Source organism: Diadema setosum, chromosome 3 (assembly GCF_964275005.1).
Source record: "Diadema setosum chromosome 3, eeDiaSeto1, whole genome shotgun sequence".
Taxonomy (NCBI): Eukaryota; Metazoa; Echinodermata; class Echinoidea; order Diadematoida; family Diadematidae; genus Diadema; species Diadema setosum.
In genome coordinates, this window is record NC_092687.1 from 8,082,939 (window position 1) to 8,101,686 (window position 18,748).

The 18,748-nt window shown below is 38.7% G+C and overlaps 2 protein-coding genes across 2 annotated transcripts in view; both read left to right on the forward strand.

Moving 5' to 3' along the window:
* LOC140246993 (gamma-aminobutyric acid type B receptor subunit 2-like) overlaps window positions 1-1,364 on the forward strand; it is a 160,345-nt gene extending 158,981 nt beyond the window's left edge. Inside the window, exon 19 of the mRNA XM_072326296.1 lies at window positions 322-1,364. Within this exon, the coding sequence (XP_072182397.1) occupies window positions 322-796 (475 nt within the window). The 3' untranslated portion in view covers window positions 797-1,364. The remainder of the gene's footprint in view (window positions 1-321) is intronic.
* A 14,643-nt stretch (window positions 1,365-16,007) lies between these two features.
* On the forward strand, window positions 16,008-18,336 carry LOC140226712 (uncharacterized). Its single transcript, XM_072307151.1, has 2 exons — window positions 16,008-16,857; window positions 18,117-18,336. Exons 1-2 carry the CDS (start codon window positions 16,008-16,010, stop codon window positions 18,269-18,271), a joined length of 1,005 nt encoding a protein of 334 aa, XP_072163252.1. The 3' UTR covers window positions 18,272-18,336.
* Window positions 18,337-18,748: the final 412 nt, after the last annotated feature.

The window sequence follows — 18,748 nt, forward strand, 5'->3', positions numbered from 1 at the left end:
CATTTTGAACGTCCTGTTTTATATGTTTGAATGTGTGTCGGTGTGTTTTTCCCTTACATCTGTCAATCTATTTTTTTTTTTTTTTTTCATTACACGGTATATGTAATACGTCACTATTATAGTAGCACAGTGGCATGTGTGTGTCCTAGCGATATCTGTTAGAGGCTTGGAACAAGCCTATGTAGTGGTAGGTCCTACACACACGTGGTGTTTCCTTGTCCGTGCGTATGCGCCGTACTATGTCTTTGAGTACATCGTGTGTGTGTGTGTGTTTGTACGTTAAATCCATTGTCTTCCCTTGATCACTGCACCTTATTGCAGAAGCAGAGGACATTCAAATATGGCTGCGGGCTTGCACGCGAGTCATCGCTGGGCCGAGGAGGCGGACGAAGCTGATGAAGAAACCTCGGTTGACCTCTACGCCAACTTTGGCGGCGTTTACATCGGGCCTCCCGAGAAAGAGGAAGATCCATTGACCTCTGACCTCACTTCCGCCGGAAATACCAACTTCATGGACATGCCGTGCACGGACGGCATCGCAGAGGTCCACCGGTCGTTTGAAGACACCATACCCCTAACCGGCCTTACGCTCAGTTGCGCCACACCTTCGAACATACCCATCGTAGCCCATTCGTTGTGTGAAATCAACCGACAGTACAGGCCTACATTACAGAGTATAAACGACAAAATAACGCCCTCAAATGACAAGACGGCGCCTTGCGGTGTGTCGAACGGAGGCCAGAACACGGCAAATGTACAAATATCGAACTTTATGCAACCTAGCTTACTGGACTAAGAACTTACGTCTACGTCAGGAACGCATACGATGTTCGTGAAGAGCGTGTATTTTCACCCTTATTTCCATATCAAATCAATCTGTTAAAACGCTTAAACTGTCATTACCATGTTAAGATTTGATATACACAAGAAGGCAAGAAGACGTAGTGTAATACGAATCTTTTCTTACTATTCTCTGTCGCTATTCTGGCTCAAATATCTTGTAATTTTAATTTGATAATTCATATGTTGTTGTAGCTGGGTTCTTAATCACAATTTAACCTGTATTTCAAATGATAATTTATTAGATTGTTGCATTTTAAACGAGTTTCCTAAACTCTCAGTGTGGTAGTCAACGTAACAGTGGAATGATCGTAATCACATCGCAGTACACACTGTAAGTATAGGTCAGAATTCACAAAGGATTGTTTAAATTAAACTCACTGTGAAAAAATACTGTCCAGGGACTAAAACAAGAGCGTTATATGTGCACCTTTCAAACGCTCTTGTTTAGGAAAGTAGGCCTACTTATAATACATTACCAAAGGTCCATTGTTTTACGGTATGTGTCATGACCACTGGAGGATCGCGGGAGGGGGGGGGGGGGGAGGGAGAGCACCCACCCGCATGTTTTTCTAATGTACTTGAAATCGCACTGTCATCATAATAAAAAAAGAAGTCCCTACCTCGGTCTCGGTCGCTACGCTCCGCCTTTATGGTATTTGCGCCTTCCTTCACGGAATTCGTGGATCCGCCCCTGGTGACCATCTGCAGTCAAAATGCTCGCAACCCATTATGAAATCAATTTACAGACCTTTAAGACATACGGAGCTATATCGTTTGCTGATACGGCGCTCGGATAAATGACATGTATTGATATACAAGTGGCTGTTTTTGCTGTACAAATTTTATACATGTACACACTGATCATAAGTAATGAACTCAGAACATATTGAAAGCTTCGATATGATTTCAGTGTGATGGACTGACACTTACTTTTGGTTAGAAACAAACACACAAACAAACAAACAAACAAACAGACAAACACAAAACAATAATCATTTCCTTTTGTTAACAGCAATACTCCAATACAAATGTGTTTGGATGTTGCAAAGTTAGAGAATATCTTACTAAAAATACACTGCTAATTCCTGTTAATGCACTCAGTCTACCTCACATCACCTATTGCAATACTGACTTAAGAAAATGGGATACTATAGGAAACCTTATAATTACATAATCATGATTGTCACTACAGAAACGTGCCGTAAAACTCATTGAAACCATTACTTAGCACACACTAATTTAATGATTGCTTCGTGACTTTAGAACACTCATGAAGTATCTCAAATCTCTCTTCTTTTTTCTTTTTTTCTTTTCTTTTTTTTTTTTTTTTGGGGGGGGGGGCTTGGACGACACGAAATCCTTCCTTTTTGCTATCGTTGTCATAATTTTCATTTACCAACACTTTATGCAAAAAGCACAGAACGTTATAACGATATCACATGGCTAATATTGTATCTTGATTATGACCGATAACATCACCTATCAATCAATTTATCTTTCTCACGATCTGCTTTTTTTTTAATCTATCAATGGCCACCCGTTATTGTAGTTTAACAATTTTCGATTGTTGATTAATATCTACTGAATTTATTTCAAACCTGAACTCTTCTGTGAATGCATTCCTCGCGTGGCCGTTATCGCGTATTCAGAATGGAATATTGTCATATATAATATTCAGTTGGTTTCTCTGCTTCGGGTGCTGACTGCCAAGGAAAGCCCCATAGCGCTGTACACACACTGTCTACATGTCCATTGCACTGAAATGGGAACATTTGAAAAGACATACTTTTATCTGCGATGTCTTGTTTTTTTTTTTTTTGCTTGTATATTTCTGTTCTTTCCTAAGCTGTATGAATCATTAATTCAAGGAAGATACGAATTGTGACACTGTAGATAGGGTATACTTCCAATCCCCCATGCGAGAAAAGTGAGACCGTTTTCCTTGTATAATGTCTACCAGGAACACTTCGATATGGGTTGGCAGTTTGCGTTCATTAATCTCTTTCTCTCTGTCCTTTGGTAAACTTATCAAAGTTACTCATTCCGATTCGGATATGATGTGAATTTTTAAGATGCTCGAATATGTATATAGCCGTTGGTTGTTACGACTGGAAACATGATTATATTATCAATGTGAAGAGAAATTGACATAATATTACATACTTGATTAAAAACTAAGTCTTATAAAAATGGTGATTGTGGCGTCGGTTGTTTTTTTTTTTCTTCAGTGTGTTTTTTTTTTTTTTTTTGAATGTTAATGTGTGTGAATAAGCATGGGTGTTAAACTGTAGATGAAGCTTGCTTGTTCATTCGGTAATATATATATATATATATATATATATGAAGAGTTTGTTCTCAAAAACCGATAAGTCCATTTTGGAAGATTTTAAAGTACAATCTTTGTCATAAAGTACAAAATAATACTTTTTAAATGATATATTGGTCACTACGTATAAAGGTACATTTTTGAAGTTATGGTCAAAAGAAGCCAAAATATTCTTATTATTCTCTTTATTTTTCTTGAGCTTTAATCGCAAATATCTCCATTTGGATGGACTTATTTTTGCAAACAAATTCTTCATATATATATATATATATATATATATATATATATATATATTAATATATATATATATATATTAATATATATATATATGTGTGTGTGTGTGTGTGTGATTTTAGTTTCATTACAATTTCCTGAAAAGTCGAAATTTTTTCTTCATACATGCTTTAGACATGAGTGTGGAAACATGAGGTTTTTATTTTCCATTTTTTCTTCTTTTTTTTTTCTTGGCTGTTTTTGTCTTCGTATCAACTTAGCTTCGCCCAGATTCAGGAAGATTCATTATTTCTTAAAATAACATACGTCATGCAAGTCATAGATTTGCCATACAATTTACATAAGAGCAAAGCTTGGCATTGTCTCTATAACTTTGTACACTGCATGTCCAGGGTAACAGAAATCTATAGAAAAAAAAATGTATACACCTGAAATAAAAAGCAGAATGTTTTCCCAAAGTATGACTACTTTGCTGTCTCATGACAATGTTGCACACAGGGGGTTTACATTATGGCACATACGAGTAGCAATATCAGCCCTTTTAAGTCAGAGCCTTGTTATTCAACGCCTAATCTAGAGAGAACAGATTTCTGACGATTTACACTAGACCAATCCTGTGTTAACTGGAGTCACGACACTTACAACTTGAAGAATTGCGGCAATTTGTATTTCCTTTCACCTAATCCACCACCTAACAAGGAATTTTACTCTACTTCAACCAAGTATGTTTATATAAATTGATGTTGTTTGTACGTGTACAGCTGTATGCCAACAACAAATTCGTAAACATTTTGGTTTCCCCTTTGTATAAAATCCTCATCATGTATATACACAATATGTCTACATTTGTTAACCTCACTCCCCCCGATGATGGGAATGAAATGTCATTCAAAACTCAGAAAAAAAAAATAAAAGGATAAATACTAACAAACAAGGACAAAGAAAGACGTATACATAACAGACAACCTGTTTATGTGCAGAACCCATGTCCCACTTTTGACGGTCCAAGTTCGCCCTTCCCCTTACAATTTCCCCACCCCCTACCCCATCACCCTCTTTACTCTACTGGCCTCCACAAGTACACTACAATCTATTCAAATACAGCTCATAAACCCATTAATCAATAACCATTACATAACGTTCAGGGGTTTTTCTCCTCCCCATCAATAACGCCATTCGCTTTTGTCACCTCTGCACTTGCACTGAACCTCCCCCCCCCCCCAAAAAAAAAAAAAAAAAAAAAAAAAGATAGAGACAAAACTCCATCACGAGTACACTCGCTCAACCATGCACATAGATACCATAGACATACTTCCCATGACTATCCCATCTGACAGTTCTGGTTGAGGTGAGGATTCAAGTTTATAGCATGTTTTGGTGCGATAATGAGAAATCTCTTATGAAATATGAAAGGGCATGTAATTTCAAGAATAATGCAATGTTTATTTGATGGAAATTGGCCTTGACATGGCTGAGATATCCAATAGAGCGATTCTAATAAGACTGGCATGTCACGATTTTTATTAGAATCTCTTTGTTTTACCTTGTTTTTAGATGTCTTAGTCATTTCGATATCAATTTTCATCAAATAAACGTTTGATTCCCCTTAAAAGTGTATGCTCTCCAACATTTCATAGAGTGGTTTCTAAATATCTTGCAAAACGTTACAAGCTGAAGCTTCACTTCAACCAGTACTGTAGGTCCTACAGAACTAGTTGACTAATGTAACTTTAAAGTGTCTTTGGTGCCTCCGTCAATATCAGGTTTCGCCGGCCGCAATATGAAAACATTTGGATAAAGAAGGTATGTCAACCAATGACCTACGTATTGTTGAACTATTTTTTTTTTCTTGATGTATCATGACAGATATTAATAATGACGTCTTCTTTATCCAGGGTAGCCTCTTCAGTGTTTCCACTGATGTACCAGAGGGCCCTGCCATTACTATTACCCTAGCGTTGCCAGGTACCCATTTATACACCTGGGTCGAGAGGGACATGGTGGGAAAAAGACATCTTGTCCAAGGACGTAAGCACTCGGCGGGAATCGATCTCAGGTCTTCCGATTGGTAGTCGGGAGTCTTATCCACTATGCCAACAGCGCCAACCACCGACTACTTTATGCACCCGGTTACAATACTTTATGGTACAAAGGGTGTCAAAATTACCTCACTTAAATAGTAAGCACAGCCGCACACGCATACGCACACACCGGCCTTGTTCCAAGCCTGCGAAGGTGACCTGAACCAATTTCTTGACACTGATCGAAAACCAGAGTCTCTCATCCTGTCGACTCAGCGAATACTGACATTTAGCAAACTTGCACGCATTTACCTCGCGTTTATCGGGAAAATGATCTGCCTTTATAGCACAGACAAAAATTGCAACAACCGAGGGTGTGTAATAAACAGCTCGCTGGAACTTTCCGTTCCTGTCCTGTCGTGACTGGGATTTCTATGGGCTGAATACGCTGGAGACATACAAGGAATAAGGTTTGTTTATTACACGTCGTTACCTAAATGCATTTCTGATAACAGGTGAGTCGTCGTATAGCAAGCTTGGTGTAACATCGAACTACGAACTTTGTTAATAGTAAATAGACCTCGTTTAGACTTTGTTTGTTTGTTTCCCTATAAGTTTTCTTATGATGTTTATTTTGTCTCAATATACACAATTTTATTACACAGGTGGAAAAAAAAAAGGAAAAACGGACGTGTATTTTGAACTTAGGTTCGCTAAGGAAGTATAACCCGATTCAAGAAAATAAAAATACAAACCAACCAAAAAAATTAAAATAAATAAATAAATAAACAAATAAAAAAAAAATCAGATTGCACTCCGAATATTTTCAGATCTATAAATGTTTGCAACAGGCAAAAATGGTGATATTAAACATTTTGTTTTTATTCGAAAAGAAAAGAAAAAAAATACAAACCTCAGACGTTTTCCTTTCTAGGAAACTCGTCGTTGTTATTATGTGAACTGCGTGGGTTTATATTGATGTTATATTTTTGCAGGAGACGTATAGTCTTGAAGATAACGTTATTGAATGGACAAAACAATGGGGAGGAAAGGCAATATTTTCACACGGATCTTCACATAGCTGCGGGGTGATGATTTTGTTTAAAGATAGGTTAGATGTTGATATTATTGATAAGTATGTTTCGGAAAATGGAAGACGGATATTGTTACGGGTGAAGATAGAAAGCAATGAATATTTACTTTGTAATATTTATGCGCCAACAGGCGACAAACACACATATCAGAGACTTTATTTTGAGCAATTACATGAACGTTTAACGTCATTTGATGATATTAGTTCTTTGGCCGTTATAATGGGGGGGGGGATTTTAATACACTTTTGAATAGGTATATGGATAGGGATGGAGGTAACCCGACAGCGTGTAATGTTATTCAAGAGTTGATTTTCAAAATACAACATGATTTTGATTTACATGGAGATTAAGAAACACTTTAACTAACGCACAGTAACTAACAGTAAACGCAGTACGTGGGACTACGTGAAAGTCACACGATTTCTCCAGTTTCTCGGCCATTTCTACTTTGCTCGTTTCCACTGCTTTTCATCCCTGATCCTTTTTTTTTTTTGGGGGGGGGGGGGTTGTTGTTATGTCAATTAGTTCTCCTTCATTTTCCTCCATTGCTTGATCAAAGTGTGATGAGTCTTTTCAGGATATTTGTCAGATTTGCGTGGTGATTTTAGCAGAAAGCCAAAAGCAAACTTCTATTGTTTACTAGGTCAGTAGACGATGGTAGAGGGTCAAGTCAATACTGCTCTGTGATTGGGCAATTTCCCGATGATGTCAATGGAGTGGATGTATTACCTTTTGAAACCGAACTATAGTGGATATAGTAACTTTTGAATTCGAACTGATTTTTAAATGCAAAATATTTTAAACACTTTCTGATTGGAAATTCAGCTTTTTGTTAGTATAAGTGTAAAGAGGTCCTACAAATGAGGACATTGAGACAACAAAGTGAATTTTGATGAAAAATGGATGTAGTACCTTTGCAACCGAGCTCTTCATAACTATATATGTAAGATGTGTTGCTATTTTTTTTTATTTTTTATTTTTTTTGATTGGGGACATTAATTTCCGGTTAACATACAAAATGGTCTTCCTGATACCAAAATGGTAATGATAACAAAAAGGAGAAAATTCGGTGCCATTGATTTGATGTTGTTCTTTTCTTTTCCTCTTTTGATGAATTTTCGATTGTTTTTAAACTTACTTTTGATAGCTGTCTATTTCATTTACGTTTAATTGTTGCTGCAATACCGAGTGAAGATAATGCGGAAATTGAGCAAGCTTTATCAACACATTATTGAATAATATACAATCTTTTTTAAGACGTAGTACCATCCTTCCAATAGTTGATACGAGTTTGAAGTGGAACGTATTTGGGTGTTTGTTTTTGTTTTTTTTTTTTTTTAATGAAAAGGGTCCTCTAAAACATAACCAACACGATTTTATATTTATTGCAATATTTAAGTTATAAAATAGTTTTTGCCCAAAAACTTCTAAAAAACAAATCTTCCCGTTTGTTAAGTAGTCCAAAACTTCATAATAATGTAGAACAAAAATTGCTCTTTCAGAAAAACAACAACAATAAGAAGACAAGACTGAACAGGTTGACTCGTTTCCCCTATTTCAAGTCCTCCGAAAAATCAGGGCTCATGACCTTTAATCAATAATTTTGTTGGGCACGGTCACAATTATCCAGTAAAATTCAGCGATATCGATTATAGCTCCCTTCTGCAGCTCTAAAACATAACGTATCTGCAGCTCTAAAACATAACGTATGCGCACAATGCCTTTTTTTTTTATATGGATTCAATAACCTTTTCCGAGGCTTGAAATTTTTCGCGAATTGCCGACGGTTTTCAATGCATAATAGTGTAAACGAGAACTTTATCGTGCATTTTGATTTCCTGAATCTTTGCTCTTTCGAATTTCGCTTATTATAATGCAAGCTAATATTATTCGTGTTATGGTAAACAATAACAATATATTGATTACAGGAGCGACATTGCCCTTCATTAATTGGGTACTTCTTTGTATCTCCCTCTTTCTTGTATAGATGGCGCCACCAACGGCTAAGAGAGGGTTGGCAGGTAAGTGGTGGATGTTGGGGTGGTTGCGGCAAATTTTGCGGTGGAAATCCTTCAGCAGGGCTTTCTGAAATCCATGGGAGTCCTGCTGCCCTCTCTCGTCGACTACTTTGACACGGACTACGCCACAATGGGGACAATCGTCTCCATTGAGTTCTGCACGTGCTACATTGGCAGTGAGTGTTCTCGACAACAAAGAGTTAGGGAGCTGAAGATTTGCGACGCGGCCGTTAAGACGACGATTTCGTCGGGCGCTCTACCCTCACACTCCCTGCTTAGTGTTGCAAAGTAGCTTTTAAATGTAGCAAAGCCGCAGCCTATACCAAGTAAAATTGCGCCCTCATATATCATTTCATCACTGCCGCTGTCTGCGTCGTGGTTTTCGGAAATGCCAAATGGCCCAGAAGCGACGTGAAAACTCAAACACGCTTCGATTTTGATAGGCGACTTTGCGCGAGCGCAGAACAGCTCTTCTCCTCTCCCTATCGTCCGCGTCGTAAAGACCTAAAGCTTTCTTTTAGCACACACGCCTAATAGTACACACGCAGGCATGCACGAGTTCCACACAAACACCTCGATACTCACAAAAGTCGCACATTGGTGGTAATGTATTCCGAATTATGCAAGTTCCAAGAAATCTAACCTGACTAAGATACCACCCTAGAACCAAACTTTCATTAATGTGAAGAGTGATTTGTTCTTGTAAAAACAACAACAACAACAAAAAAGAAAAAAAAATCAACATAGTCGTAATGACAACGGAAATAACTGCAATGACAACAACAAATACACTGAAAAGGAAATTAATGTCAATCTCGATACAGATTCAACTATCATAACAAAGACAAACCAGGCACCTAGGTTGAGATCGTAGTAACAGAACGTTTGATTACTTTTCATCAGCGAAGTGCCAGGGAAATGCAGTTATCTGGTATCTCCAGCTATTGGCTATCGTTGTCAAAATCGCACGTCAAAGAAATTGACAAACGTATGTAAAAAGGTCCACAAAAATACACACACACAAACACACATCCACACATACACAAATCAGTTATGGAACATGTAATATGTCTATTTTGGATAATGTGAAATATGTGACACGCTCGTTTCTATATAAAATCAGCGACCTCGGGTTGCCATTTTCTACCACTACAGCACCGCTTTGGTTGTTTCTGTCGAAAAAGTTCAATCCTCGGGTTCTGGCCACTCTGGGCGGACTGGCGACTGGACTGTCCGTTATCTGTGCCTCCTTTGTCCAGACCACTTCCATGCTCGGACTCTTCTTCTTCTTGACAGGTTAACCTTTTGTTTTGTTCTTTCTTTAATATAATTTGCATTTGGTTAAAGAAGGAATTTGTAGGAAATAATATTATGTAAATTGACTGTTATCCATCATTTAATGTTATTTTGATTAATTTCTGACATAATTCATTAAATCATGCAATAAAGTTGTCTCTGCTTTGAATATAACAATCTTTATTTTTACCAAATTTGAGCACTGGAAAAAGTTCGATGCGGCTACGAAAAGTGCCAAATCTGTGACGTCACCACGTGTGCATGCAACCCAGTGGGATTACATTATCTATAGGCAAACTGTGTGCACTTTTCAGTAAATTGGTGTGTAATTTGTTGTCAATCTAGAATAAATCGTCCGCCAAAACTATATATTCACGTTGTGAAATTATTTGTTTGTTTGTGTTCATTGGAATCACCCATAAATTTACGGAAAAACAAAGTTTTAAAAGCACAAAATCTCTATCGTCAGCTCAAGATTCACGATTGCCGTGATCAGTTGTTCCTTCGTACAGCCACAATTTGCTGTTATTATTGACACAACAAATTGATCATTGTGGGTGAATTGCGTATATCTGAGGTAATCTTACATACTCATGAAGGATGATAACTAAGTCAAAGAGCTGTAATTGATTGGAAATCATTTTTACATCCATAAATTTACGGATACTGAAAAGCACAAAACCTACCGTAATCAGCTCAAGATTCGTTATTGCCGTGATCAGGTGTACGCACAACTAGTACCAGCAGAATCGCAAGTGAAGAGGTATTCCTTGATGCCTTGATTTCAGCTTGATTCTTCTTCGAAATGGCATGATGAAGCTTTGTTAGATAAATGTGACCTTCTTTTTCTCTTGTGTGTCGGTTTAAATTCTAATTTCTACCTCAACTTGCTAAAAAAAAAAAAAAAAACAGTCTAAGAAAGCGGGAAACTGCAACATTTCCGTGCTGAGCAGCAGTCACGATACAAGTGTTGCATGCAAGCATGCACCGCTGCTGCAGCGATCCCCATAGTATAACACGTAGGTTGCTTGTAAACAAGGGGGTCCTCGGCGCAGTTGACCAATCGTGAACACGTATTTCGATCACGTGTCTTGGTAAGCAACAAGGCTGTTTACGCGTCTGGGAGACGATTTGCATAAACTTATGCATGTTTCAGACGAATTTATGAATGAAAGTGAGTAGCATGACATCATGCCATGACCATATTTGGAATAAGCAGAGGTAGAGCTTTCTGTAGGTACCAAATGTGTCAGGGTTCAACACAGAATATCTAAGACATGATTGCCAAAAGAACAGTCATTTTCGCCGTAAGCGAAGGCGATTTGGTCTTTAGACGTAAAATTTTGGCCAACATTTGAGATTGACATCCCACTTTTCTCTTCAAAATGTCACATTTTGTAGGTTGTATTTCGAAATGTTGTTGATATCAATCAGAAACTAGAAAATTTCCCCTACAACGTGATACCAAAATGTCAGTTGGTCCCTGAGGTAGGTCATTTTTGGACCTTTTCCGGGCTGTAGCGCGAAATCACATTTGCCGAGAAGTTTCGGGTTTTCCCAGAGCGGGTCTCATATAGCCGTACGGCAAAGCAGCTTATACACATTAGGTGACGTCGCTCAAATCCGATGTTTCTTGTAGCGAACGGAGCTACGTGGTCATGGAAATTGGGTGTTTTTTCAATCTCAAAAACAGTTTGGGGGGTAAAGTTACATCGTCTAAAAGATATCCAGTTTTGTTAACTAGGTTCTTAGCTTTCCGTAGATATCAAACTTGTCATATTTCTAGATTCTCTATAGATTTCTGCTTTAATTATAACGGCAAGATGTTCCGAATTTTAAACCACCCGTTTACTTTGATATGAGAGAAAGTCGAGTAAAGACGACGGAAAACTCAGGTGTATTAGTCTGGGTGCCAAAGTGACTTTTTGGGCCTAACCTTGTTTTACCGTCAACCCAATGTTTTTTGATGGTTTTACCCTATTTCGGGGGTGCTGAATCGGAATCTGGATGATGCAACTCTTGCATCCTTGAGGGTTTTGAGATATTCAAGATGGCCGCCAAAATGGCCGCCCGAACTGGAAATTCCCACGTATTTCCTTCTAAATGGTGATAGATTGAAAACAATTGACGGTTTTACCCTATTTCGAGGGTGCTGAATCCGAATCTGGATGATGCAACTCTTGCATCCTTCAGGGTTTTGAGATATTCAAGATGGCCGCCAAAATGGCCGCCAAAACCGGAAATTCCCACGTATTTCCTTCTAAATGGTGTGAAATTGAAAATAATTGATATTTTTATCCTATTTGGAAGGTGCTGAATCCGAATATGGATGATGCAACTCATGCATCCATGAAGTTTTTGAGATATTCAAGATGGCCGCCAAAATGGCCGCACCAATTAAAACCAGAAATTCCTATGTATTTCCTTCTAAATGGTGAGAAATTGAAAATAATTGATGGTTTTACCTTATTTCGAGGGTGCTGAATCCGAAACTGGATGATGCAACTCTTGCATCCATGAAGTTTTTGAGATATTCAAGATGGCCGCCAAAATGGCCGCCAATCAAAAACGGGAATTCCCACGTATTTCCTTCTAAATGGTGAGATATGGAAAACAATTGATGGTTTTGCCCTATTTCGAGGGTGCTGAATCCGAAACTGGATGATGCAACTCTTGCATCCATGAAGTTTTTGAGATATTCAAGATGGCCGCCAAAATGGCCGCCAATCAAAAACGGGAATTCCCACGTATTTCCTTCTAAATGGTGAGATATGGAAAACAATTGATGGTTTTGCCCTATTTCGAGGGTGCTGAATCCGAATCTGGATGATCAACTCTTGCATCCATGAAGTTTTTGAGATATTCAAGATGGCCGCCAAAATGGCCGCCAATCAAAAACGGGAATTCCCACGTATTTCCTTCTAAATGGTGAGATATGGAAAACAATTGATGGTTTTGCCCTATTTCGAGGGTGCTGAATCCGAATCTGGATGATCAACTCTTGCATCCATGAAGTTTTTGAGATATTAAAGATGGCCGCCAAAATGGCCGCCAATCAAAAACGGGAATTCCCACGTATTTCCTTCTAAATGGTGAGATATGGAAAACAATTGATGGTTTTGCCCTATTTCGAGGGTGCTGAATCCGAATCTGGATGATGCAACTCTTGCATCCATGAAGTTTTTGAGATATTCAAGATGGCCGCCAAAATGGCCGCCAAATAAAACCGGAATTTCCCACGAATTTCCTTCTTAATGGTGAAATATGGAAAACATATCATATTGTGATAGTGATGTAGAGAAGTGTACTGAAATTACCCAATATTACCTGTCTTAATCCATGAGCAGTTTTAATCTCTTCATCCATGAACACTCAAATTGGTTATTTGGCTTATATTGATGGTCCTGATGACATTGTTGAAGACACGAGTGGGACATTTTTATAGCTATGCTTCATTTTTTTTTTTCAATTATGATGTAACATTATATATGTGTATATGTATAATATGTATACGTATATATAATATATTACAAACACACACGAGGGGACGGTCATATCACAGGTAACGCGAAAAAAAAATTGAGTAAAAAAACAAACGATAACATGGAAGGTAATAATTTAAGTATAAGAAAATGTTAAGGAGTTTCCGTTCATACAGGACATTTTAGATGTCCCACAACCTTCAAAGACCTTCAGCACCCTCGTCATAGGGTAAGACCATCAATTTATTTTAAAACTTTTACCATTAAGAAAAAATATATTAACATTGGAATTCTGCCACTTACTTTGGCTGTCATCTTGGTCGTCTAAAAACCCTAAAGAATGGATGAATTTCAACAACCAAGTTTCGAGGGTGCTGAATAGGGTCTAAAATTTTCCAATTTTTGACAGTTATATTGGCGGTCATCTTGGACATCTCAAAAACCCTTAAAAAGAATACGAAAGTTGCATCAACCAGGTTCGGACTCAGCACACTCGAAATAGAGTAAAACCGCCAATTGTTTTCGATTTCACACCATTTAGAAGGTAACAGAGGGCTTACCTGGAAAGTTTCATTTTTAACGGCCATTTAGGGGCCATTCTGGCGGCCATCTTTATTATCTCAAAACCCTCAAGGAAGCAAGAGCTGTATCCTGGAGCTTCAAATTCAGCAAACTCAAAATAGTGTAAAACCACCAACTGTTTTATATTTTACACCATTTAGAAGAAATAGGGGGTCTCCATATGAATTTCCGTTTTTGGCGGTCATTTTTGGCGACCATCTTTATCATCTCAAAACCCTTAAGGATGCAAAAGTTGTATCCTGAGCTTCGGATTCAGCACACTCAAAATAAGATAAAAACCACCATTGGCTTTCAATATATGGGAACTTCCGTTTTGGGTGGCCATTCTGGCGGCCATATTGAATATCTCAAAATCTTCAACAATGCAGGAGTTGCATCATCCAGATTCTCATTCAGCACCCTCGAAATAGGGCAAAACCATCAATTGTTTTCAATTTCTCACCATTTAGAAGGAAATACAAGGGAATTTTCGGTTTTGGCGGCCAATTCGGCGGCCATGTTGAACATCTCAAAATCCTCAAGGAAGCAAGAGTTGCATCATCCAGATTCGGATTCAGCATCCTCGAAATAGGGTAAAACCATCAATTGTTTTCCATATCTCACCATTTAGAAGGAAATACGTGGGAAATTCCGGCTTTGATTGGCGGCCATTTTGGCGGCCATCTTGAATATCTCGAAAACTTCATGGATGCAAGAGTTGCATCATCCAGATTCGGATTCAGCACCCTCGAAATAGGGCAAAACCATCAATTGTTTTCCATATCTCACCATTTAGAAGGAAATACGTGGGAATTTCCGGTTTTAATTAGCGGCCATTTTGGCGGCCATCTTGAATATCTCAAAAACTTCGTAGATGCAAGAGTTGCATCATCCAGTTTCGGATTCAGCACCCTCGAAATAGGGTAAAACCATCAATTGTTTTCAATTTCTCACCATTTAGAAGGAAATACATGGGAATTTCCGGTTTTAATTGGCGCGGCCATTTTGGCGGCCATCTTGAATATCTCAAAAACTTCATGGATGCATGAGTTGCATCATCCATATTCGGATTCAGCACCTTCCAAATAGGATAGAATTATCAATTGTTTTCAATTTCACACCATTTAGAAGGAAATACGTGGGAATTTTCGGTTTTGGCGGCCATTTTGGCGGCCATCTTGAATATCTCAAAACCCTGAAGGATGCAAGAGTTGCATCATCCAGATTCGGATTCAGCACCCTCGAAATAGGGTAAAACCATGAATTGTTTTCAATATCTCACCATTTAGAAGGAAATACGTGGGAATTTCCAGTTCGGGCGGCCATTTTGGCGGCCATCTTGAATATCTCAAAATCCTCAAGGATGCAAGAGTTGCATCATCCAGATTCGGATTCAGCACCCCCGAAATAGGGTAGAACCATAAAAAAACATTGGGTGGACGGTAAAACAAGGTTCAGCCTCTGGCACCCAGACTATATTGTTACCGAACATTTATGCTTCATTAGTACTAATAGATGAAGCCCAATTACTAGCAAAATATACAGCGTGTCTATCAAGATCATTTGCAAAACTTCCAAAGCGAGGTCATTTACTAAATATACAAACTTTGTGGTTAGCGCAATAAGACATGTTTGATGTTTCAAATGGAAAGATAATGATTGTTCTGAAAGAAAAATGAAATGCCAGCCATATCTGCCCCATATGCAAATACAACATGACCTGTATCCCTACCTCCTCCAATTGTAAACTTGAAAGCCAAATGTAAACTTGAAAGCCAAATGTTCTAAGAAAATTAGACTCCTATGCATTTATAAGTTATGAACGTTATGATACACATTGTGCACGATCCTGCGGAATGCAGTTTGTGTGAATCAAATGAGATCTCAAGTTTGAGATTGTAATCGGTTGCAGTTCCAAATCATAGCATCGCTAATCGATGATTTTACAGTCTTTCTCAGTGTCTGATTATTGTTACCATGAATTAAAAACAAACAAACACAAACTGTTCATAATATGATTATTCTCGTTTGACACGCCAGGGCTGTTTGCTTCAGCAGTAATTCAGCGGGGTTCTATTGCGTTACGCGAGTACTGCGGCGACAGGTTCGCTTCCATGAAGACCTTTACGTTGATGGGGTCATTTGTGGGAGGAATGTGCATGCCAATGCTGACGGCCAAAATCTACCAGACGTGGGGTCTCCGCACGTCCATTCTCCTTTTCGGCGGCTTGCTTCTCCACTTCGTACCTATAGGGCTCATCTTCAAGACGCCAGCGCCTAAACGTACGCATGGGACCAAGCAGATGACGGACTCGAGAAAACATGAAACAATCGAATGCGACAACGCAGACAAGGTCGAATTCCTTGAGACAGCACCCTGCTTGCAGGACGCTGAGTCTAAAGATGCGCCGGTAGAGGTAGAAAGAACGCCGTCCGCTGCACTCCAGGAAAACAGAACAGTGTCGCCTTACAACGTTCTCCTCCGGATTTTCGGGTTTATATCGCAGGCACTTGATGTACCGGCCTTGCGCGAGGAGCGGCTTGTAAGTGCCCTGCTTCTGCCCAGCAAGTTCCTTGCCGATATCACCTACGTAGGATGGTACATGTACCAGGTCTCACTGGCACTTTCAGCAGGCGTGGATCCGAACTTGGCCTCTTTCTTACCCGTAGTAACGGGTCTGGGTGGCATCGTGATGCGATCTCTGTGCACTGCAACTCTGCTCTGTTTGCCAAACAGCGGTCTCACTCTTATGGCTGCGTGCGAAGTTATAGCCATCTGCGGTTTAGTCCTGTACCCACTGGGGTATTACTACTACCAGTTAATGATGTTATCATTCGTCGTGGGGTTTGGAATAGCAGGAACTTTTCCCGCCTTTTACGCGGTTCTGTCCAGGGTAATCTCCGAAAAGAACTTTCCCGCTATGATGACATACAGTCTGTGCAGCTGCGGCCTCGGGGGATTAACGGGGGGTCTTCTACTTGGTGAGTAGTTTGCCCCAGTTGGTATTTTCACAACTAATGACCCTGCATTACAAAACTAAAAACTAAAAGTCGCCAGACATGGAATTTTAGTTAAGGACAAATATTGAGAGAGCGGTCTCTAAGCTTTAAAAAGATGTATGATTCCATTCAAATGAACTCTCCCAACCTATAATCTAAATACTGGAAAGAAAGCACACACTCTAGAAAAGTATTAATTGAGAAAAGAGACTCTGAAGTACATGGTCTATTCAAGTGCTTAATCTTTACGAAACCGTGGTAGCCGTACTATGCATGAGGCAACAACAACAAAAACCAAACAACAGAGCAGGATGTAAACCACCATAGAAATAATAACGAAGGAATCATCAGATCATAATAAAACTGGGCATGCTCTGTCCATGATTAATACCAGCTTTCAACGCTCCAGCTTTCAACCAGCACTCTCCTTTCAAAAGTTATTAGAGATGAAAATAAAGGGTGTGCAAAGGATTTTTAAGAAAATAATGAAAGAGACCTTTAAGACATACAAACCTGATCACAGTACTAAACAACAATGATAGTAGTATGATAATAATAATAATAAAAATGTTGTAGAAAACTGTGAAGGCATATTTTCCAGTTCCTTTTATGACCTCACATGTGGACGAAAAATGGTTCTTTCAGGGAATATGAAAAACTCAACATGACTTGGTTGACTCGTTTCTTCTTTTGGAGTCTTCACGTAAGAGGTGCGCCATTTAGTTGGTTTTGAGATGCACGGTTGCAATTATAAGTGAGAGATCAATTGCACACACACAAGGTAACATTCAATGACAAAGACAACCACTGTTGAGTCTTCACCTCTCCTTTTTGTTCACCGTGGAATTCGTATTCCATTGAACAAATGAAAACAACACAATATTTCCCCCCTCCCTTTCATCATGGAATATGATCGGTGGTGGACCCCCCCCCCCCCATCTTTTATTATTTATGGTATATATTTGTGTATAATTGTGTGTTATATTTTATACACGTTTGTCATTACAGTTCATTTGTATTCATTTAGTTAGTGTTTTATGTCCTCAATTTAATCATCATTTAAATCGTTTCGAAATTGCGTCAACACACAAATGAAAGGGTTTATTTATCTATTTTCCTTTGCATATATTGACATCTCATAAACGTCTTTTCCAGAGAATATTTCTCGACGACACGGTATCAGGACATCAGTTATCATCCGATGGCAATTTCTTCTTTTTCTCTTATTGGTCAACATCCAGGCAAGATCGTTGACGTCACCGGCTCCTTCGCCGTAGTCTTCTGGGTGGAGGCGGGGATGTTGGGGGCGTCGTTGATGCTGCTTCTGTGCTTTGGTTTCGTCAGGTGGCGAAAAAGGAAGATTGACGACGAATTAAGAAGCGCTGTTAATCTATGAACATTTTGCTGTGAAATACTGAAGTTATAAATGTACACATCTTTACACACACACTCGAACATACACACACCTACAAGCACACAAACACACACACACACACATATATGTATATATATATATATATATATATATATATATATATATATATACATATATATATATATATTATGCCCTGCATAATATATTTGACCCTGCATCAAAAACCAACAAAAAGTCGCCAGACATGGGGATATAGATAAGAGCAGATTCTGAAAGAGCAAACCTTAAACTTTAGAATGATGTATAACTCAATTTAAGTGGACTCTCCTAACCTATCCAAATATTGGAAAGAAAGCACGTACCCGTAAAGTAAAAAGTGTGAACTGAGAAAAGAGGCTCTAAAGTACAATGTCTATTTAAGCACTTAATCTTTACCAAGTCGTGCTAACTGTACGGTGAATGGAAGAAAAAAAAAAACATGATGTAAGCCACCGGAGC

Bases quoted from the DNA above. Each gene is read 5' to 3' on its own strand.
- LOC140226712 (XM_072307151.1), top strand. From the start codon at position 16,008: ATGGGGTCATTTGTGGGAGGAATGTGCATGCCAATGCTGACGGCCAAA. The intron at 16,858-18,116 runs GTGAGTAGTTTG...GTCAACATCCAG, and splicing joins AACGGGGGGTCTTCTACTTG to GCAAGATCGTTGACGTCACC.